This window comes from Diorhabda carinulata, chromosome 10 (assembly GCF_026250575.1).
Source record: "Diorhabda carinulata isolate Delta chromosome 10, icDioCari1.1, whole genome shotgun sequence".
NCBI classification, from domain to species: domain Eukaryota; kingdom Metazoa; phylum Arthropoda; class Insecta; order Coleoptera; family Chrysomelidae; genus Diorhabda; species Diorhabda carinulata.
The window spans coordinates 14,415,913-14,439,623 of NC_079469.1; the positions used below are offsets into that span (position 1 = coordinate 14,415,913).

The 23,711-nt window shown below is 33.5% G+C and overlaps 1 protein-coding gene across 6 annotated transcripts; it reads left to right on the top strand.

Annotated features, from left to right (window-relative positions):
* Nucleotides 1–1,067: 1,067 nt before the first annotated feature.
* Nucleotides 1,068–23,400, top strand: LOC130898455 (E3 ubiquitin-protein ligase TRIP12). 6 transcript variants are annotated; one of them, XM_057807784.1, is made up of 21 exons: nucleotides 1,068–1,160; nucleotides 3,047–3,295; nucleotides 4,841–5,239; nucleotides 5,306–5,546; nucleotides 6,362–6,550; nucleotides 7,661–7,876; nucleotides 7,952–8,142; nucleotides 8,204–8,392; nucleotides 9,573–9,822; nucleotides 9,938–10,160; nucleotides 12,118–12,433; nucleotides 12,514–12,954; nucleotides 14,146–14,336; nucleotides 14,396–14,593; nucleotides 14,650–15,316; nucleotides 16,429–16,786; nucleotides 16,849–17,022; nucleotides 17,246–17,621; nucleotides 19,061–19,478; nucleotides 19,547–20,195; nucleotides 21,493–23,400. In XM_057807784.1, the coding sequence occupies exons 2-21, from the start codon at nucleotides 3,131–3,133 to the stop codon at nucleotides 21,687–21,689; spliced, it is 6,048 nt and encodes a 2,015-aa protein (XP_057663767.1). In that variant the 5' UTR covers nucleotides 1,068–1,160; nucleotides 3,047–3,130; the 3' UTR covers nucleotides 21,690–23,400. The 6 variants fall into 6 exon arrangements, with proteins under 6 accessions (XP_057663767.1, XP_057663770.1, XP_057663769.1 ...); XM_057807787.1 differs by having other exon boundaries at nucleotides 1,082–1,160; nucleotides 12,118–12,427; XM_057807786.1 differs by lacking the exon at nucleotides 1,068–1,160 and adding an exon at nucleotides 1,253–1,458 and having other exon boundaries at nucleotides 12,118–12,427.
* Nucleotides 23,401–23,711: the final 311 nt, after the last annotated feature.

Below are 23,711 nucleotides of genomic sequence, written 5' to 3' on the forward strand. Positions count from 1 at the left end.
AAGTTAGTAATAAAAATATTTAATTCGATACAAAATAAACTTAAGACGGTTCTGTCTGTGGCAACTAAGAACTACTATATCTCGGGAACGGCTTACTTTATAGCTTTAGGAAAAAAAAATTTATGACAAAAGTAGTCACGAGAAATACGTTAAAATTATTTTCAGAATTTTAGGTCCACCGCTAGATGGCGTATTCGAAAATAAGAAATTAAAAAATCATTTTTTTTCAAAATTTACCAAATCAAGTGGCACATTATTTACGATAATCGTATTCTTCAACAAATTCTGCGCACTTTTCATCCTACAAGTTTTAGTCTATCTCTTCAAATAAGAGATGGGGGGGAGTGGGAATTTTGTTATGAAAAAATGTATCTAAGTCCGGTTCTGCTTAATCGATTTTTATAAACTTGATGTTGTTTGAAAGAGCTTTTGTTCAACAATACAAAATATATAAAATCTAAGCAATTTAATAAGCAACGTGTATGCTAGAGGGCGTTGTTTCATATATTTTAGATATCGGTATTTATCTTCGCAAACTTAAATAGAAACACAAAACTTTAAGTAGGTGTTTCGAAATTGAATTAAATTAACATTAAAATGGCGAAAACCGCATTTAGATATCTTATTCCTGTCCCGAGATATCTTAGAAATTTTTTCCCACTCTCCCCCACCTCTTGTTTGAAGAGATATACTGAAATTTATTTAACAAAAAATGCGCAGAATTTATTGAAGAATTGTGTTTCTCGGTGCCACTTATAATTTTTTTTCTCTAGAATCTGTAAAATAATCCGTTTCCGATATATGCCCGACGATAGTTATTAATTGCGCACCAGGTATATAATAATATGTACAAATCATCTGTTACGAAAAATAATACTTTAAATCTACTTAGGTGTAAATATATATCAATTTAATCAATTAAAGATGTGAAAATATATTATTTTTTTTATTTTTATCCAGTAGTACCATCTCGTAATAGATTTCCAAAGCTTAATTGAATATTCTAGAAAGTCTTAATACAACAGACGTTATACAGTTATTATACATAGATGTCGCTGTTTAATGACAGAATTTTATTATTGTAAAACTTGCTTATCATAGTGGAAAAATAATGGTGCATTATGTTTTAGTATACCCTCAAATAAAGGAAATTATCTCAAGTAAGATATTTTATTAATAAATCAAATTAAATTAAATAAAATTTTCGTTTAAACTGAGCTTTAAACTGGTTTTCCGAAAACTGGTATTCAATAATTTGTGTTGTGTAAACGGGATTTCGTTCGTCGAGTTACTTTAGGCAGCCGTTCGTGTCGTTTTCACAGTGTGTAGCAAAATTATTAATATTATAGTTTTTCGGTCAGTTTATTAGTTTAAAATAATTAATAAGGATAATTAAAAGTGCATTCTGATGCGATGGGACTTATTTTCGATAGGTAACGAAAGAAAAATCCGTCACAGGTATTTTATTTTTTCTAATGTCTACCCGATTTGCTGTTGGCTGGTTATTTCGTTTTGATATCGTAAAGTTGGTAAAATGGATACTTATCCTTTGTATAACAAAAAATTTTTATAAATATTCGGTTAATGAGAAAATTCGATTCGATTAAAACATTTTTGAAATAGTGATTTTTGTACGATAACAAAATGTAAGTATCTCGTAGTATTTTTTCAATTTCGAGTGATATTCAGACGAAAATATATCAAAGTTAACATTAAATTTATAATTTTCATTAGTAATATCAGTAATTATTCACATTTTAACGTAATGAGTGTATATATAAAGAATCTACGAGGTGTTTTACTTAGTCATGGTTTGTTTACTGTTTTACGTTATTACTGATATCAAAATGATAATTTCGATCTTTATTTGAACATTCAAGGGATAAATAACCTTTAAAGTAGCCTTTAATTATGTTTTTAACTCATATTTTTATATCAGAATTCATATATTTCTAGTTTTATGTAGTTGCCTCGTTTGAATGTTAGATTTTTATTTGAGACGTACTGTAGGGCTTTAAATAAGTTTGGAATGGTTATTTAACGAAATTTAGGTAGTATTTTAGGTTATTACCATGCTGGAGCCATACAGTTCGATTTCAAGTCTCCATATTGATTCTATAAATGAATTTTGATATTCCGATTAAAATGAGTTCTTTCAACTATCAAATGTTATTTGTTGTAATTTTTATAGAAAATTTGGAAATAAACTGCACTTTCTTTAGTGTAATTGCTTTCTACTCCTACTTGGATCGGCTTCAAACAAACTCAAATTTTTGTCTAAAATGTCATCGTTTACCTCTAATATGTAAAAATAGTGGAACTAAACTTTTTCTTGGTGTAATTTCGAAGGTTTTGCACGTTTTAAAGTGAAACCTGGAGGTTTAGATGAGAAAATGAGGCCATTCAACTCTCAAACATCATTTTTGTAATTTAAAATCAGTTTTTTTAACGAAAATCGAAAACTCTTCTTAGATACAGCACTTTTATCAGTGTAATTACCTTCTATTCGTACTTGATTCGTCTCCTAACTGATTTTTGAACAGATTTTAAACTTTCTTTAATCATAAAACTCAATTTTTGTCTCAAACGTTATCGTTCACCTCTAATATATAAAAATTTTGGAATAACACTTTTTCTTAGTGTAATATCGAAGATTTCCTTTGTTTTAACGTCAAATATGATGCTTTAGATATGAAAATGAGGTCACTCAACTCTCAAACATCATTTTGTATACTTTAGAATCAATTTTTGAACAAAATTCTTAGTTACAACACTTTTCTCAATGTAATCATTTTCTATTTGTACTTTGTGCCTTTATATCGATGTTCTATCGATTATCGAAACCAATTTTTGATAAAAAGTGTTTTTATTGGGGGGTCAATCAACTATCAAAGTCACAGTTTTCGATTTTCGAACATAACCTCACTTTCCACACCTCGCTACTCGGGAGCTGGATTCCTTTTCGTCCTTGTTCCGTTTCGGTACGTCAAGCAACGTCACTTAAATTGTCAAGTGCGATTCCTATACAATGAATGACGTTTTCCAGCAACGCATAAAAACCAAAGAGCAAGTTGAAGAGAAAAGGTAATGTGCGTCATTAAAAAGTCGGGGAGCTTAGAACGCTTCGTCTATGGCAGATCCAGCTAACACACTCGCTGCCGCCAGCACTAGCCGCCGCAAGCGTGTGCTGCCGACGCAGCCACGTTCCGAGGCAAAGCGTCTCAGGACCTCATCGCAAGACGACAAAATTTCTTCCGAGAAAACTGCACATACTTCTACCAGGATTGGTAATAAGGTTAGTGCAATATTTTTTTTTTCGAAATTTATATTCTTTCTAACGAATTTCGGTGTAAAATGTCGGTTGTTTTCGAAATAGAGTGTGTTAAAGTTGAACATTGAGATTTTTACACGATTTTTTTAAACCTATTTTGGATCGTAAGAGGCAAATTAGAACCTGGGGGGTCACTACATTTTAATTTATTATTATAAATGGTATTTTAATATTTTTTAACTAATTTTTGTAGCTCTACTTTTTTAAATTATTGTTTAAATCAATATTATCAATATATCAAATTGTTTACGGGTGGGGGGGGGTTAAATAAAAAATAATTTTCCAATTTGTTGATATTTTTTTTGGTTTGCTTTAATTTCTTAGGGGTTGTCTATTTTTATTCAATTATTTTTTTGTGTTTTTAAAATTTTATTTCGAAATTTCCTAATTTTTCTTTATTTATTACGGAATATTCGAAATTTTTTGAGTTTTTCCCACTTCTTAAATCTCAAAATTTTGTTTTTGGATATTTTAGTTTTTTTTATTTTTAAATTTTTCAAAGTTTGGATAATTTTTTTTTAGTATATTTCGAAATTTTCCGAATGTTCTTTTTTTTTTGAAAATTTTAAGAATTTTACAGTTTTTCTATGTAAAATTACAAATTGTTCTTAATTTTCCGAAAATTTTTTCATATATTTCGAAAGTTTGAATTTCCCAATTTTCGAAATAATAATTTTTTTAATTTTCATATTTTTTTGAATTTCTCAAACGTGAGTGATTATTTTGATAATTTTAATTTTTTTTAATTTTTCAAATATTTGATTTTTGACTTATTTTTCATATTTTGATTAATTTCAAATTATTTTTAACGCAATTTTCGTAATTTTCCACTTTCCTTTACAATTTTCTCAAATATCCCGATATTTTAAAATTTTAAATTTTGCGATTTTCAGAATTTTAGAAATTTTTGTTCTCGACATTTTTTACATACTTTTCTTGGTTTTTTGAATTTTACATATTTCGAAATTTGCATTTTCTAAATTTGCGCATTCCTCAAACTTGAATATTTTTTTCAATTTTTTAAATATTTGAATTTTTAAAATTTCCGAATTTTTTAATTTAAATAATTTTTTGAATATTTAAAAATTTTATTGAATCTTCCAAATATTCAAATTTTGTGAATTTTCAAATTTTTCGAATATTCTTTGAACTCTCTAAATGCTTAACTTTCCGAATTTTCCAATTGTCTTCTCAAATTTTCATAATCTTAATGAGATTTTTTTAATTTTTAAATTTTTTAATTTTTTCACATTTGATTCATCTTTTTTTTAAATTTTAATGATTTTTAAAAATATTTTATATTTTTGAAATTTCCAAATATTAAAATTGTGTAAATTTTTTATTTTTTTTTTTTTTCTTCGTTATTTCATTTTACTTTTACATTTTTGAACGTTCCCCATATTTTTAAACGACAATTTTGCCAAATTCCCCCCCTTTCCCAATATTTCCAAAATTTTCCGACATTTTGCTATATTTCGCATTTTTTATTTGTATTTTCGTAAATTGCAGGGTAAATCCTCCAAACCTGGTACGTCCCCAATTAAAAAACCCGACAAACCCGATAACCTTTCGCGATCAAAATCGCAAGGCGAACTCCCCACCACGTCTACCAGACAAAATTCCAAAATCGGCAAACACAACAAAACCGATACGGAACAAAACAACACGGATTCGGAGCAAAAATCTAAAAGGATCCAAAAAAATTGCCTAGATTTCAATAACAAACAAGATCCGAATACGGTTTCGACGAGAAAAACCAGAAAAAGTTCTTCTTCAACTTCGATATCGAAAGTAAAAGAAGAAAAGATCAAAAAGAGCGATAAGATCAAAGGATCTTCCCTATCGTCCTTGAACAGTACGTCTATCTCGGATAATTCCGCGTCTACTTCGAATTTAACTTTTCCTCAAGTGAGTATCATCGGTGTAGATGGCGCTCTCGTCGATGTCCTCGACATTGATTCTTATTCGTTTCAGGTGCACAAATATCCTTTGAGGAGCCACAGCAAGATACCGTTGAAGAGTTCGATATCTACAATAAATCATAGCAGCAGTTCGATCAATTTACCAAAGAAAATTTTACCGGAACGAGGAAAAAGAGATTCCTTAGCGCTGGGGACGAGCAGCAGCAGTCAGCCCGCCACAAGGGACGTTACGGAACCTTCCCGCCTCACACGCAGCGGCGCAGTGTTGAGGCGCAGCACTCGCAGTAGCAAAGGTGAGTTTTTTTTTAGGTCTCGTATAAACGTGATTTTTTTTCAGCCGCATATTCGCCGCATACGGGATTTTTTTCGGCCGCATAATCGCAATTTGTTCTTATTTCAATCGCAAATTCGATAGATTTGTGTTTTTAATTTTTTTGCGGCCGCATATTCAAAAAATTTTTCTTTTTTCTGTCCGCATTATTGCTGGCTCTGTATTTTTTCTTTCGACTGCATTTTCATGTTTTTTTTTTCGGCCGCAGAATCGCCAAGCTCGTGTTTTTTCAGCTGCATAAACGAAAGATCTTTATTCTCTCTTCTAGATTTTTCTAGATTTGTGTTTTTTCTGCCCGCATTTTTGATAGCTTCGTGTTTTTTCTTTTTTGTTTCGGTCGCATTATCGCAAGTTCGAGAGATTGTTTTTTTGGCCGCATTTTTACCAGATTTTTTTTCGACCGCATATTCGAGAGATTTTTTTCGGCCGCATTAATGCCAAGATTTTAGTTTTTCCAGCCGCAAATATGGGAATTTGTTTATTTGACGGAATTTTTGCTAGATTTGTATTTTTTCAAGCCGCATTTCCGTCAATTTTTTTTTTATTTTTTTCGGCCGCATTTTTGTCATATTTGTGTTTTTTATATTTTTTCGGCCGCATTTTCGCTTGTTTCTGTTGTATTTTTATTTTTTCGGCCGCGTATTAGCGAAATTTTTGTTTTTTTTGCGGCCGATTATACGCAAAATTTTGTGGTTGTTTATCCGCGTTTTCGCGGATTCTTTTGCCTTTTCAGCCGCATTTTCGCCCGAATTGTTTTAATATTCGGTTTTTACGCAGGGCACAGCTCAACGACGGGTTCGTGCGCAAGTTCTAGCGGAGCTAGTGGCAGCGGCGGCAGCTCCAGAAGGGCGGTGAGGCAGCAAAAGGTTGGGTCGGCGGCCCCGGCACTTCTTTCGGCTCCTGCCGCGCACGCTGCCGCAGCCATGGCCGCGGATCAACCGGAAATGCCCAATAACGGACTTTCCGGTGAGTACTACGATTGTAGTAAAAAATTATACAATTTTTTTCGAAAATTTACAGATTTTTTGATATTTTTGAAATTTTCCTATTTTTTCTTTTCTTAATTTACAAAATATTTTCCAAAATTTCGAAATTTTCGTCATGTTCGATGTTTGCTCGTGATTTTCATGTTTTTTATTTATTATTATAATATTTTCAAAAAAATTTAGTAGTTTTTGACTTTTTTTCGATTTATTCATTTATTTCCTAATAAACAGAATATTTTCAACAATTTCGTAATTTTTGAATTTTTTTCCACTTTTTCATATTAATTTCAAAAATTAAAATTTTTATAATTTTCTATATTTTTTGAATTCTACTAAAATATTTTCAAAACTTCCGCAATACTTTAATTTTTTCCATTTTTTCATATTTTCCTTGGAATTCCCAAAATTTCGTAATTTTTAAATTTTTTTTTTCGAATTTTTTTTGACTCAAAATATTTTCAAAAAAATTTAGTAATTTTTGACTTTTTTTCGATTTATTCATTTATTTCCTAATAAACAGAATATTTTCAACAATTTCGTAATTTTTTAATTTTTTTCCACTTTTTCATATTAATTTCAAAAATTAGAATTTTTAAAATTTTCTATATTTTTTGAATTCTACTAAAATATTTTCAAAACTTCCGTAATACTTTAATTTTTTCCATTTTTTCATATTTTCCTTGGAATTCCCAAAATTTCGTAATTTTTAAATTTTTTTTTTCGAATTTTTTTTGACTCAAAATATTTTTAAAAAATTTTTTAATTCGTAATTTTCAAAATTTTCATATTTTGTTTCTAATAATAGTTTCCTTAATTAGCATCCGTTTTTTTCCGACGTCTCCCCGTATCATTTCGAACTCTAAAATTCCATCATTTTTTCCAAAAAAAAAAAATATATCAACCAATAACAACCCACCCAAATCCCCTAACCTGCGACCCGCCCTTAAAATCCCGGCAATCCAATAACCCCGGCAACGCCTGTCAAAATTTGACACATTTCAAAACTGTTTTCCCAAAATGGAAATCGTAAATTTGTTAAAAATTCTCTCGACATTAAATTCGCCATGTTGTGAACCATCGACAATTACAGCCACCGAAGAACCGCCCTCCCCCCAAGAAGCCACCCAAGCCCTACCGACAAGCGGCGGTCCGTCGGGCGCCGGCGGCGCCGATTCCGAAAGCGATGACAGCGAAGTGGGTAGATTGCAAGCCCTTTTGGAAGCGAGGGGTTTACCGCCGCATTTATTCGGAGCCCTAGGTCCCCGAATGCAACAAATGTTACACAGAAGCATGGGTACTAACAGTTGTAAGTACTCCAAAAACCAAAAAAAAAAAAATACCCCGCCCCCCTTCCACTAATCTGTCGCCCTTTTTTCGTTAGCCGTAGCTAGAGCTCAAGCCCTTTTACCAGGACTCCAAGCTACAGGAGACGAAGGTCAACAACTCCAGGCAGTCATCGAAATGTGTCAACTTCTGGTGATGGGAAACGAGGAAATCCTGACGGGATTTCCGGTTAAGCAAGTCGTACCGGCGCTCATTAATCTCTTGGGGATGGAACACAATTTCGATATCGTACGTATTTTTCGTACGGACCTCGTAACACGTTTTTTATTTATTTTTCTTTTGTGTTTAGATGAATCACGCGTGTAGGGCTTTGACTTATATGATGGAGGCTCTGCCGAGGTCGTCGTCGGTGGTGGTGGATGCGGTGCCGGTTTTTTTGGAAAAATTGCAAGTTATACAGTGTATGGACGTCGCCGAGCAGTCGCTTACCGCCTTGGACATGTTGTCCAGGAGGCATTCGAAGGCTATTCTGCAGGCTGTGAGTACAAAGTTTCGTTATTTATTTTTTTTTTTGCAGCGAAAAATATTTTTGATGTCGTTATCTTGATGATTTTTGGGTCATTCGAATGTGTTTTCAGTCTTTGGTGACGGTTTTGTAACTTTGTCTTACAGATTGTCCCAAATTTTAGACAATTTCGATTTCGTAGTATGTTTGAAATACTTTGAATTTTTTTTAGGAAGTTTATGATGTTTTTGGGCGGATTTTGGGTTCTCTAAAATGTGTTTTTAGCCTTTTGTGACGATTTCGTAACTTTATCTTACAGGTTGTCCCAAGTTTCAGCCAATTTCATTAAAATATATTTTAAGTAATTTAAATTTTTTTTTTCGAAAAGTTCATATTTTATTTGGAGGTTTTTGGGTTCTTTAAGATGTGTTTCTAGCTTTTTGTGATGGTTCCTCAACTTTAAATCGGTTCTAGTTATACAGGTTGTCTAAAAACGTAGATAATTTTAATTCTACGGTTTGAAAAAATCCATTGAAGGTATTTTAAATTATTTTCAAATCAATTGGAACCCTAAAAAGTGATAATTTGGGGTTCCGAGTGTTTTTTCTATGGTTCAATAACCTAGTTCCACAGATTGTCCCAAATTTTGAAAATCTTGGTTTCTAAGTTTTTTTTCAAGTTTCCATAACTTTAACGTGGTTCTAGTTCCACAGATTGTCCCCACAAACAAATTTTTGGGTTCCTAGTGTTTTTTGATGATTTTTGAACTCTAACGTGGTTCTACTGCTACAAATGGTTCCAGAAACTTGAAGCTTTTGAGTTTTTAGTGCTTTAACTAGATGATTTTAGAACTTTGGTGCCTTTCTAGCAATACAGATTGTCCCCACAAACAAAATTTTGGGTTCTTAGTGTTTTTTGATGATTTTTGAACTTTAACGTGGTTTTACTGCTACAAATTGTCCTAGAAACTTGAATTTTTGTGTTTTAAGTGTTTTATAATACAAACGAGGTTCTAATATTACAGATTGTCCCAAAAAATTGAAGCTTTTGGTTACTTAGTGTTGTTTTTGATGATTTTATAATTTTAACGTTTTTCTAGTATTACAGATTGTATTATATTTCATATGTAATCTGCATAATACGCCGTAGAATCGACGTTTCGGTTATTTAACATCCCTTTCCACATTCTAAATTGATTTTTTTTGAATTACAGAGAGGTGTTTCCGCTTGTTTGACCTACCTCGATTTTTTTTCGATAAACGCTCAACGCAACGCCCTCTCGATAACCGCCAATTGTTGTTTAACCCTCACCCCCGACGAATTCCAATACGTTCAAGATTCCCTGCCGCTGTTGGCGTCCAGATTAACGCAACAAGACAAAAAGTGCGTGGAAAGCGTCTGCCTGGCGTTTTCCCGTTTGGTAGACAGTTTCCAATTGGAACCGTCGCGTCTACAAGAGATCGGTGAGTTTGTTTGTGCGACACCGACCTTCCGTCGAATTGACGCAATTCAATTTTTCTTTCTTTTTTTTTTTTCGATTTGATTTTTTTTATTTATTTGTCGTTTCGTCGGTTACAGCCAGTACGGAATTACTGACGAATTTGCAACAGTTGTTGGTGGTGACGCCTCCGATAGTCAGTACCGGTACATTTATAACCGTATTGAGGATGTTGTCGGTGATGTGCGCCAATTGTCCCGATCTGGCCCTGACCCTCCTCAAACAGAATATAGCCGAAACGTTGGTTTATCTATTGACCGGTTCGGCGGAAGTTAATAACGAAGAAGTCGAATTGATACCGAGGTGAGTAGTTGTTGTTGTTTTTGTTTTTCGGGGTTCGTTTGAACTACCGTCAAAATATGTTGTTTGGTTAATTTTTTTCATATACCTTTGTGTTAGTTGTCACTGATGTGTCGTTTGAACTACTTTTTCAACTTTTGTTTAATTAATGTCTAACAACTGCTGTTGGATCGTTTGAACTATTTTTTATTGATCAATTTTTGTCTAAAGATCACTTATTTGTCATTTGAACTATTTTTTATTGATTTTTCTCTAAAGATCCGTAATGTGTCATTTGAACTACTTTTTTATTGATTTTTGTCAAACGATCAGTTATGTGTCATTTGAACTACTTTTTTTTCATTTTTTTTTTCTCTAAAGATCAGTAATGTGTCATTTGAACTATTTTTTCTCTCGAAAGCTCAGGTATGTGTCATTTGAACTACTTTCTATTGATTTTTGTCAAACGATCAGTAATGTGTCATTTGAACTACTTTTTTTCATTAATTTTTTTTCTCTAAAGATCACTTATTTGTCATTTGAACTATTTTTTATTGATTTTTCTCTAAATATCCGTAATGTGTCATTTGAACTACTTTTTTATTGATTTTTGTCAAACGATCAGTAATGTGTCATTTGAACTACTTTTTTTCATTAATTTTTTTTCTCTAAAGATCACTTATTTGTCATTTGAACTACTTTTTATTGATTTTTGTCAAACAATCAGTAATGTGTCATTTGAACTACTTTCTATTGATTTTTGTCAAACTATCAGTAATGTGTCATTTGAACTACTTTTTTATTGATTTTTGTCAAACGATCAGTTATGTGTCATTTGAACTACTTTTTTTTCATTAATTTTTTTCTCTAAAGATCAGTAATGTGTCATTTGAACGATTTTTTCTCTCGAAAGCTCAGGTATGTGTCATTTGAACTACTTTCTATTGATTTTTGTCAAACGATCTGTTATCTGTCATTTGAACTACTTTTTCTCATTAATTTTTTTCCTAAAGATCAGTTATGTGTCATTTGAACTACTTTTTTATTGATTTTGTCAAACAATCAGTAATGTGTCATTTGAACTACTTTTTATTGATTGATTTTTGTCTAGAGATCAGTAATGTGTCGTTTGAATTACTTTTGATTGATTTTTGTCAAACGATCAGTTATGTGTTATTTGAACTACTTTTTTTCATTAATTTTTTCTCTAAAGATCAGTTATGTGTCATTTGAATTACTTTTTATTGAATGATTTTTGTCTAGAGATCAGTAATGTGTCATTTGAACTACTTTTTATTGATTTTTGTCCATATATTTCGATTGAATCATTTGAACCAATTTTTTTTTTATTGATTGTTATCTAACAACTGCGATTGGGTCGTTTGAACTACTGGATCTCATTTCATTTGGTTTTTAATGTACGTACGGTACTATGAAGCAATATTTTCATCCAGTTTTATTTTTCAAAAGCTTCAGAGCAATTATTAATGGGTCATTTGAACTACTAAATCTTTATATCGTGTATACGGTGACACAAAGTAAAATTTCTATCGATGTTAATCGATAATTAGAAATTTTAGTTTTTTCCCAGTTTCCCAGCAATCAAGACCGGTTCATTTGAACTACTACCTATTATATTCCGATTTCCAATCAATTTCATCGCATTTTGAACATCAATTAACATTAATTAAAGTAAATAACATTTTTGATGATCGCAAGTCGTTTTTTGTCTTTTGTCTTTTAATTTGTCACAATGACACTTTATGTGTCGAATTAATCGTTGCCGTATCATTTTCATTGCGTATTTTCGACGATAAATTCGCAAAAATACTACGGCGCATATAAAATGAAACTCTTGGCATAACAGGTGCAGTCGTCGCTTAAAGTTTTGACGCACTGTGTATATTAATGCAAACATTTCCTTCGAAAATTTCCATTTAAATGTCGATTTCCGACGGTATAACTGATCGTCAATTTCCAGACAACCGCAAGAACAATTCGAAATAACCGCCCTGATCGGCGAACTAATGCCCAAATTACCATCCGACGGTATATTCGCGGTGGACGCTCTCCTCGAACGTCCCGCGAACGTCGCCAAAGATCAACCGATATGGCAATGGAGAGACGACAGGGCCGTTTGGCATCCGTACGGTGCCGTCGATAGTCGAATAATCGAAGCCGCTCACATGAACAATGACGACGAAGTCAGTCTGAACACGTTAGGGAGAATTTACACGATCGATTTCCATTCCATGCAACAGATCAACGAAGATACCGGAACGTCTCGACCGGTACAAGTGAGAAAACTATTAGATTTGTATTTTATTCGAGGTTACGTAACGGTCTTATTTCTTTTTTTTTTTTTTTTCGTTTTCAGAGACGGTTCACCCCGAGCGGCTCGCAAGCCAGCCCCGCCGAGCCCGCCACGGCCCCGAATCGACCGTTGAGCGCGAGCCGAGACGCTCGCGTCGCTTGTCTTCGAGAGGAACGCGGTCTGGCGGCGGCGTTTATCCGTTCGTTGTTTTCGGTATTGTACGAGGTGTATTCGTCGAGCGCCGGGCCGGCGGTGAGATGTAAATGCCTGAGGGCGTTACTGAGAATGGTCTATTACGCGAATCCGGAATTGTTGAGGGACGTGCTGAAGAATCAGGTGGTCAGTAGTCACATCGCGGGTATGATGGCGTCGAGCGATTTGAGGATAGTCGTCGGGGCGTTGCAGATGGCGGATATATTGATGACCAAGTTGCCGGAGGAGTTTGGGGTGCATTTTAGACGCGAGGGGGTGTTGCATCAAATCAATAGGTTGGCCGATCCGGAGGTGAGTTGAGCATTTTTTGGGAGGGGTGGATTTAGGTAGGACATTTGAACTACTTGGTATTTTTTTAAGTTTCCAGATATTCCCATTGGGTCGTTTGAACTACTATGTGTAGATTTTTCGATTTTTGGTTTTGTTGTAGTTGCAAAATGCGAATTTTTGGGTCTTTTGAACTACTACATGTCGATTCTGCGAATTTTAATATTGTTTTAATTGGAAAAAAAGCAATTTTTGGGTCATTTAAACTACTGTATAATGATTTTTAGTACTTAAATATTGTTTTAATTGAAAAAAGCGACTTTTTGGGTCTTTTGATCTACTATATATTGATTTTTCCAACTTAAATAGTGTTTTAATTGGAAAAAAAGCAAATTTATGGGTTGTTTGAACTACTATTTGTTGAATTTGCGAATTTTAATATTGTTTCAATTGGGAAAAGCAATTTTTGGGTCATTTTAAATATTATGTATTGATTTTTTGCAACTTAAATATTGTTTTAGTTTCAAAAAGCAAATTTTTGGGTCTTTTGATCTACAATAAATAGATTTTTCGAACTTTAATAGTGTTTTAATTGGAATAAAGCAAATTTATGGGTTGTTTGAACTACTATATGTCGAATTTGCGAATTTTGATTTGGTTTCAGTTGGAAAAAGCAAATTTTGGGTTATTTGAACTAATATATCTTTGTTTCTTTAGTTTCGTTTTATTTATGTATGTCATTTTTCTCTGTGTAGAAATCTTTTTTAGGTCATTTGACTCCTACATAGCATTTTTTGAGTTTTGACGTACTTTTAGTTAAAAAATTTTTCTTTAGAATCTCTGCTTCCAAGCGATTCTAATTGGTCTATTTGAACTACTACAATCGGTTTTTGTTAGTTCTTGATTTTTTTTGCTTTTTAGTTGTTACGATTGGTTTATATGAACTACAACTGATTTTTATTTGAGTTCCTTTTGCCTTTTATCATTGTTCTTGTAGATATTTGTGATCTATTTGAACTACCACATTTCTATCTTCATATTTTGATGTATATGACCTTTTTTTTTGTTTCGATCTTCTCTTCATTTTGTTATCGAGTCATTTGAACTACTACACCGTATGTATATGTGTCAATTAGTCATCTTAATTTCGCTTTGTGTGTCTTTTCCCAATTTTCACAAACTATTAATTTGAACTATTCGTTATTATTCCAACAGATTCCTTTGGGAGTGAGCCCGCCCAAAACGAGCAGCAGCGCCACATCGTTCGCTTCAACGTTGAACGATTCCCAACCCGGAACGTCCCAATCATCGATCAGCAACGTTTCCCAAACCGCCAACGGTTCGGCGATATTAACAGCCACCCCCGTATCGTCCACCATGTACACATCCACGCCGGACACGCAAAGGTACATACAAAACAACCCTCGTAAACCATCAACCATTTGAAAATAATTTCGTTTTACAGACTTCAGGAAACGGAAACGAGATCGCCCAGTCCGTCGCACGTGCGTCTCAGCGACGTGCTCAAAAGAAAACGAGCCACCAAACGAACCGGAGGCGGTTCGAGCCGTTCCAAAACCAGACACGAAGAAATGCCCCTATCGCCGTCTCTCATGCAAGATCTGTTTACCAAAGCCGCTTCCATAGGAAATTCCACACCAAGGTGCGGTACATTCGAACTAATATCGATTATTTTTATTAAAATATTTGTCGTTACAGCAATTCGAGACCTAGATATTCGTCCGGATCGAAAACGAGTTTCCTTCAGAGCCTCAACCCGGCCAGGTGGGGTAGATCGACCAATTCCTCCAACGATCGCAACTACACCAAAGAATCGTTGAACATGTTGTCGAAATCCGCCTCCAATTCGCACATAACCGCCGGAAATCGAGAAAAAACCCGGAATTGGATCAGGGAACAAGCGACCAAATTTATCGAGACTTACACCGGCCACGAAGACGATCCCCATCCTGCTACCACCGTCATCAACCGTTTAAAAACCGCCATCGAGAAACTACCCACCATAAATTCCCGAGACGCCCTAGTCGACTTAAGGGATATTCTAATGGATTCTGATATATCCCCTTTCGAGGTGAACCATTCGGGGTTGATAACGGCTCTGATTAGATACCTGGTGGACGTCGACGGGGAATTGGATAGGAATCAAAGGCTCAGGGTGTTTTTGAACGTGTTCGCCGGTTGTCCCATCGATGGTAACGCCGTGGACGTACCTGAATTGAATCCTGTGTGGTTGAGCGCTTTGGTATCGAAATTGAACGGTTGCGTTTCGCAATTGGAACAGTTTCCCGTGAAGGTGCACGATTTGCCGGCGGGTTCGAGGGGCGGTACCAGCGCCTTGAAGTTTTTCAACACGCATCAATTGAAAGTGAGCTTTTTTTTCTCTTTTAGATTCGTTGAAATTGCGATTGGGTCGTTTGAACTACTGGGTATAGTTGTTTGGTCTTTTCTGCTTTTAACTAAGTAAAGAAATATCGTTTGAACTACTATATCTTGTTTTTTTTTTTGTTTTTAATGTTCTTTTACTTGCTTAAAGCAAAATTTAATTTTATACTAAACAATTTGGACATTCGAACTACTTCATTTTGTTTTTATTGTGTTTTTTGTTGTACTTTTAGTTTCAAAAAGCAAAATTTCACTTTATACTAAACAATTGGGACATTCGAACTACTTCATTTTGTTTTTATTGTGTTTTGTTGTACTTTTAGTTTCAAAAAGCAAAATTTCACTTTATACTAAACAATTGGGACATTCGAACTACTTCATTTTGTTTTTATTGTGTTTTGTTGTACTTTTAGTTTCAAAAAGCAAAATTTCACTTTATACTAAACAATTGGGACATTCGAACTACTTCATTTTGTTTTTATTGTATTTTTTGTTGTACCTTTAGTTTCAAAAAGCAAAATTTCACTTTATACTAAACAATTTGGACATTCGAACTACTTCATTTTGTTTTTATTGTATTTTTTGTTGTACCTTTAGTTTCAAAAAGCAAAATTTAATTTTATACTAAACAATTTGGACATTCGAACTACTTCATTTTGTTTTTATTATATTTTGTTGTACTTTTAGTTTCAAAAAGCAAAATTTCACTTTATACTAAACAATTGGGACATTCGAACTACTTCATTTTGTTTTTATTTTTTTTGTTGTACTTTTAGTTTCAAAAAGCAAAATTTCACTTTATACTAAATAATTGGGACATTTGAACTAATTCATTTTGTTTTAATTATATTTTGTTGTACTTTTAGTTCTTAAAAACATAATTTCAGTTCATACTATACAATTGGGACATTTGAACTACTGTATCTTGTTTTTTTTTCAATTTTATTGTAACTCTCAGTTTCACAATGCAAAATTTCACATTACACTAAACAATTGGTTCATTTGAACTACTGCATTTCGTTTTTATTGTAACTTTTATTTGCAACAAGCAACATACGAATAAATAAATATATACGGGGTGTTTAATAATTGTAGTGTAATCTCCAACGGCATCCGGATTGTACGAATCTGAAACAGTGGAAAGGCGGTACGGTGAAGATCGATCCGTTGGCCCTGGTGCAGGCCATCGAACGTTATTTGGTAGTTAGGGGTTACGGACGTTTGAGGGATAAAGACGTCGGGGTGGATAGCGACGACGGAGACACCGACGACGATATAGACGATACTTTAGCTAGCGTAGTCATATCTCAAACGGGTACAAAACACAAATTGCAATTTTTGATCGGTAACAACGCTCTGCCTTACAATATGACGGTATATCAAGCGGTAAGACAATTTAGTAGTAATGGTAACGATCAGAGCGAGACTGATACCGATAACGAAACGCCATTGGGTGAGTTTTTTTTGGGGTTTTTTTTGGGTCTTTTTTCGAGTTGGTTTCGTTTTATTTTTTAGGTAACGCCGGTATATGGGTGCAGACTCACGTGATTTATTATCGGCCGTTGAAAGAGGAAGCTTCGGTATCGATTAAAAATAGTAGCGGTATTTCCTCGGGTCATTCTAGTAGGAAGGGGAAAGGATCTTCGGGTAAGAGCGCTTCCAGACGTCGAACGGACGAACTATGGAACGGTACGTATTTTTCGATTGAAAATAATCGATTGTTCGATGTGATTTTTGTTTTAAATTGTTGATAATCGATTATCGAATGGCGCATGTCAATTATCGATTGTCGTTTGTCAGTTGTCAGTTTTCATACGTCAATTGTCAGTCGTCATACGTCATTTGTGGTCTTTTCGATTATTATCGATTGTCGTTCGTTAGTCAAGTTTTAACGTACGTTTTAATTACACAGATGGCGTAACACCGGCGCCCCGTTCTCCCTTGGATCCTTATTTGGTGGTACAATTTCCTGATTCGGTTACGATTCAAGACGCTTCGTTGGAAGTATTGTGCCTGTTACGTATATTGAACGCCCTAAATATGTATTGGAGTTATTTGTATCAACCGGGAGTGGAATGTAAATCGATATTGCCGAGATCGGAATTTTTGAATAGTAAAATAGCCGCCAAGGCCGGTAGACAATTGCAGGATCCTCTCGTCATAATGACAGGCAATTTGCCGAATTGGTTGCAACAGATCGCTTCGGTTTGTCCTTTTTTGTTTCCGTTCGAAACGCGCCAGTTGCTGTTTTACGCTACCTCCTTCGATAGAGACCGTGCCTTACAAAGGTAAATATACACACATTTTTTATTGTTTTTTTTTTCATTACTTTTTATCATGTTTTGGCTATTTTTTTTCTTTTTATCGTTTTTTTTTTTCTCAATTTTTACCGTTTTTATTTTTTGTTTTTTTTTCAATATTTTATCGTTTTTTTTGTTTTTTTCATTAGTTTTCATCATGTTTTGGTTTTTTCATTTGTTTTTGTTTTTTTTTCTAAACTTTTATCTTTTGTTTTTTTCCCAATATTTTATCGTTTTTTTTTTTTAGATTTTTCATTAATTTTTATTGTTTTTTATAAATTCTTATCTTTTTTTGTTTTTTTCTCATATTTTATCGTTTTTTTATTTTTTTCTCATATTTCATCGTTTTTTTTTTATTTTTTTTTCTCATATTTTATCTTTTTTTTTTCTCATATTTTATCGTTTTTTTTTTATTTTTTTTCTCATATTTTATCGTTTTTTTTTATTTTTTTCTCATTTTATCGTTTTTTTTTATTTTTTTTTCTCATATTTTATCGTTTTTTTTTTATTTTTTTCTCATATTTTATCGTTTTTTTTTTTATTTTTTTCTTGAATGTTATATCTTTTTGTTTTTTCCCTCATTTTTCATCGTTTTTTGTTCTTTTAATAGTTTTTACCATTTTTTTGTTTTTTTTCTTATATTTTATTGTTTTTTCATTGTTTTATTCTTGAATATTATATCTTATGTTTCTCTCATTTTTCTTCGGTTTTTTGTTCTTTTAATAGTTTTTACCTTTTTTTTTATTTTTTTTTCTCATATTTTATCTTTTTTTTTTCTCATATTTTATCGTTTTTTTTTATTTTTTTCTCATTTTATCGTTTTTTTTTATTTTTTTTTCTCATATTTTATCGTTTTTTTTTTTATTTTTTTCTCATATTTTATCGTTTTTTTTTTATTTTTTTCTTGAATGTTATATCTTTTTGTTTTTTCCCTCATTTTTCATCGTTTTTTGTTCTTTTAATAGTTTTTACCATTTTTTTGTTTTTTTTCTTATATTTTATTGTTTTTTCATTGTTTTATTCTTGAATATTATATCTTATGTTTCTCTCATTTTTCTTCGGTTTTTTGTTCTTTTAATAGTTTTTACCTTTTTTTTTGTTTTTTTTTCTTATATTTTATTATTTTTTTCCTTATATTCTATAGTTTTTTTTATTTTTTTCTTTAGTTTTTAGTTTTATTTTTTTTCTTATATTTTATTATTTTTTTCCTTATATTCTACAGTTTTTTTGTTTTTTTTTTTCCTTAGCTTTTATCTTTTCTTTTCCATAGTTTTTATCTTTAGTTTTTATTTTTTTTTCTTAGTTTTCATGTTTTTTTTTTTTTAATTTTTATCGTTTCTTTGTTTTTTCATTATGTTTCACTAGTTTCCCGTGCCGTTTAGCCGCCCATAACGATTTACGAATACGCTTAACCTAAATTTTTGCAGATTGCTCGACATGTCGCCCGAACTGAGCTCGAGCGATTCCCAAGAACGCGTCACCCCCCGACTCGACCGACGAAAACGTACGATATCTCGCGAAGACATCCTCAAACAGGCCGAACAGGTGATGCAAGACATGGCCACCTCGAAGGCGTTACTCGAAGTGCAATACGAAAACGAAGTCGGCACCGGCTTGGGGCCGACGTTAGAATTTTACGCTTTGGTATCCAAAGAATTGCAAAAGATGAATTTGGAATTGTGGAACGCCACCATGACTGATAACGAAGAATACGTCAACAAACCTACGGGATTGTTCCCCATGCCTCTATCCAGGAGCGCCAAAGTCAGCCAGATAACGAAAATCAAAAGCAAATTTAGATTTTTGGGAAAGTTTATGGCTAAAGCCGTCATGGATTCGAGAATGGTAATTTTCCTTTCCTATTCCGCACATCTTGACTCCAATTTTCTTTTTTTTTTTTTTGTTCTTTTCAGCTGGATCTACCGTTTAGCGTCACTTTCTACCGATGGTTGTTGGGACAAGAGACAAGTTTGACCTTGTCGGATTTGCGTCACGTGGATCCCGAATTGTACAAAACGTTACGTAAGATGCACTACTTGGTTAGACAGCGAGACGCCATTTTGGACGACCCCCGTATATCACGAGAAGACAAAACCATCGAATTGGAAAAATTGACGTTGGACGGTTGCCCCATCGAAGATTTGGGCATCGATTTCGTGGTACCCGGATATAATATCGAATTGATGAAGAGCGGTAAATCGACGGGGGTGACTATCCACAATCTGCACGCGTACGTGAAGTTGATGACGCATTGGATATTGCAGGAGGGCGTTTCGAGACAGATGGAATCGCTAAGGGAGGGTTTCGAATCCGTTTTCCCTTTGGATAATTTGAAAGTGTTTTTACCGGAAGAATTGGAATCTGTGTTTTGCGGTAGTCCCAAAGATTATATACTCGGATGGGACGTTAAGACTTTGATGGAATGCTGTCGACCGGATCACGGATACACTTCGGATTCGAGGGCTATCAAATTTTTGTTTGACGTACTCAGTTCGTACGATACCGAAGAACAGAGGATGTTTGTACAGTTTATAACCGGTAGTCCGAGGTTACCGGTGGGAGGTGAGTTCGTTTTTATTTTAAAATTGATCTTTGCGTCGAAAAATGCGATATTTGGGTATCCGACATTTTATTCTATTGATATTTGTGTGTTCGACATTTTATTCTGTTAATATTTGCGTGTCCGACATTTTGTTCTGTTTATATTTGAGTGTCGACATTTTATTCTGTCGAAATTTTAGCGTTTGACATTTCATTCTATTGATATTTGTGTGTTCGACATTTTATTCTGTTAATATTTGCGTGTCCGACATTTTGTTCTGTTTATATTTGAGTTGTCGACATTTTATTCTGTCGAAATTTGAGCGTTCGACATTTCATTCTCGTCAATTTTTGGTGTTCCACATTTTATTTTGTTGAAATGTGATTGTTCGACGTTTTATGTTGTCGAAATTAATGTCCTATATAGAAATTTTGGTGCTTCAAGTTTTACATATATTTCGTTTCAACTATTTGAAAAATCAATTTTCCCTCAAGATTACAAAATGCGCAATTTCCACCTATTTTTTTCAAGTGTTTTTATTTGTCCGTTCCACATTTTATTTGCTGTTTCTTCGCACAAAAATCAAATTTGGTTACAAATATTTTGAAAAAATTATATTTTTCCCAAGGTTTAAATACAATACGCGCAATTTACAACTATTTTTTCGGGTGTTCCACATTTTATTCATCGTTCCATCGCACAAAAACGAATTTTTTTGTGAATAATTGATAAAAATCATACTTTTATCAAGGTTTAAATGCAAAACGCGCATTTTCGATCTATTTCTTCGGGTGTTCCACATTTTATTCATTGTTCCATCGCACAAAAACGAAATTTTTTTTATGAATAATTGAAAAAAAATCATATTTTTCTCTGTTTAAATAGAAAACGTGCAATTTCCACCTATTTTTTGGGGTGTTCCATATTTTATTTACCTGTTCCATCGCACAAAAAAAAATATCATTAGGGCTAATGAAAAATTGAACTTTTCCCAAGATTTTTTCGGGTGTTTCACATTTTATTTTTCTGTTCCACATTTTATTCATCGTTCCATCACACAAAAACGAAATTTTTTTATGAATAATTAATAAAAATCATACCTTTATCAAGGTTTAAATGCAAAACGCGCATTTTCAATCTATTTCTTCGGGTGTTCCACATTTTATTCAACGTTCCATCGCACAAGAACGAAATTTTTTTATGAATAATTGAAAAAAATCATATTTTTCTCTGTTTAAATACAAAACGCACAATTTCCGGGCGTTCCATATTTTATTTAGCCGTTCCACCTTTTACGTTTTCTTTTTCTATCCGTAGGTTTCAAAGCTTTATCGCCGCCGTTGACAGTAGTACGTAAAACATTAGAAACCAACATGAACCCCGACGATTTCCTACCGTCTGTGATGACATGCGTAAATTACCTCAAGCTCCCGGACTATTCCAGCATCGAAGTGATGAGAGAAAAATTGAAATTGGCAGCTTCGGAGGGTCAACATTCGTTTTATCTCTCGTAAATGGGGGAGGGGGATGCGTGTATATATATATATCTATTAATATTTACGGTATGCCATTATCCAGAATTTTTGTTTTATTTTTTTTTTCGTTTTTCGATAATTAATTTTTCTATTTAATTGAATGATATATCGTTTTAGTTTGAAATTTTTGGTTGTAGACGCGAAAATCAATTATACAGTGCTCGAAAATAGTTTTGATTCGATTTTTCTTTATTTCCAGCAATAGCGACGCTCCCTGTATGTAAATATTCGAAAAAAGTGTCGAATTTTCCCAATTACCCGAAAAGGTTTTCGCGTATTCCTTTTCCGCCGCAAAAAAAAACCGTTTTTTCCATTTTTTTTTGCGTACAGTGTTTGTCGTTAAGGCGGAATGAAAATTTCAATAATCGAGTTGGCGGTTTGAAATTTTTTTTCTCGATTGGTCGGAGTTGACTTTGAAAATATTTTTTTGAGGCGAGAAAATCTGTAAAATCCATTTTCTTGAAATTATTTTTCGTCCGGAAATGTGGGAAGGTCGTTTTGGCCTTTGTTCGTTATCTGGAAGTCTACAAAGGTTATTTTGGCCTTTTTCCGAATAATTTTTCATCCTAGAAGTCTGACAAAGTAATTTCAGTGGCCCTCTTCGAAAAGTTCACCACCTGAAAATCTAGTAATATCATTTTTGGTCTGGAAAGGTCGTTTTAGCCTTTTTTCCACATAATTTCTTCACTTGGAAGTTTGAAAAAGTCATTTGGACCTTGTCCTTCAAATTGTTCACCGCCTAGAACTCGGGAAAGGTCGTTTTAGCAATAGTTTGATATCTGAAAGGCTAGAAAGGTCGTTTTGACCTTTTTTCCAAATAAATTATTCAGTTAGTTTTCATTTGGAAGACCAGAAAAGTGATTTCAGTCTTTATCTTCGAAAAGTTTACCATCTGAAAGTCTAGAGAAAGGTCATTTAGTATCGTTTTTGGTCTGGAAAGGTCGTTTTAGCCTTTTTTCCAAATAATTTTTCACTTGGAGGTTTGAAAAGGTTATTTCAGCATCGTTTTTGGCATAGAAAGGTCATTTTGGCCTTTTTACCAATAATTTTTTAACTCAAGAGTTTGGAAAGGTCGTTTAAGCCTTTGGTTTCCATCTGGAAATTGCATTTTAGCATTTGTTTTCCATGTTGCTTTTTCTCTAGAAGAAAATTTCTAAGTTCATGAAGTTTCAGCCCGTTTTCGTAGAGATTTAGTCATAAATTGTTCAGGTCGTTGTCGTACAGGGTTCCTCAAAAAGTATCAAATCGTTTCAGCTTATTTTCCCAATGAATTTTTCAATCGAAAGTCTGTAAAGTTCGTTTTAGCCTGTCTGGCCGCTTCTATGACGCAAAATCCGCCAATTCGTTTTCCGAACTGTTCCCACGAACAATTCCCATACAGGGTGTTGTATTTATCGCGCAGCATCGACTATTCATTTGATAACGGAAAGTGGCGTCGAGAACAATCTCGATCTTCCATTTTTTTTCCTTTGTACATATTTAACGCGATTGTAAATATTTTCACCCCCAAATTTAGCCCCCGTGTACCATATTTTATCACCCCACCCCCCTCGTAGGATGAAGGGTAACCGGATTTCGTTTAGATCGGGGCGGTGACTGTTGACCCCCCTCCACCCTTCGGCTGGATAATGGCACGAAACGTTGTAAAAAATATCGATCGCGATTGAAAAATATCCAAAAAGAAAAAGAATTTCGTAGTTGGAGTAACGTTTCAATTAATTACTCTCCTAATATACCCTGTATAATTTATTATTGAAGAATTTGATCGTTTATTGTTTTTTTTTTGTTATTATGTGATTGCGTTTCTTTTAAGAAGGAAAGAAGAAGAAAATACCGCGCGGCTTTGATTTTAAGGAAAGTGGTCTTAGATTTGTCTGTAATATTAAATCGGAACGAACTGTATATTTTTGCGTAAACGTTGCAATTCATATCCACAAATTTTCATCAAGATTTCAGTGTTCCGCGCATTTATTACGGTGAACTTACTGTCCAATATCGAAA

What these genes read in the sequence shown, in the direction of transcription:
- LOC130898455 (XM_057807784.1), top strand. Translation starts at nt 3,131, where the DNA reads ATGGCAGATCCAGCTAACACACTCGCTGCCGCCAGCACTAGCCGCCGC. An exon ending in CGAAGGCTATTCTGCAGGCT is followed by an intron (nt 8,393 to 9,572) that starts GTGAGTACAAAG and finishes TTTGAATTACAG; the next exon opens with AGAGGTGTTTCCGCTTGTTT. An exon ending in AGAGACCGTGCCTTACAAAG is followed by an intron (nt 17,622 to 19,060) that starts GTAAATATACAC and finishes AAATTTTTGCAG; the next exon opens with ATTGCTCGACATGTCGCCCG.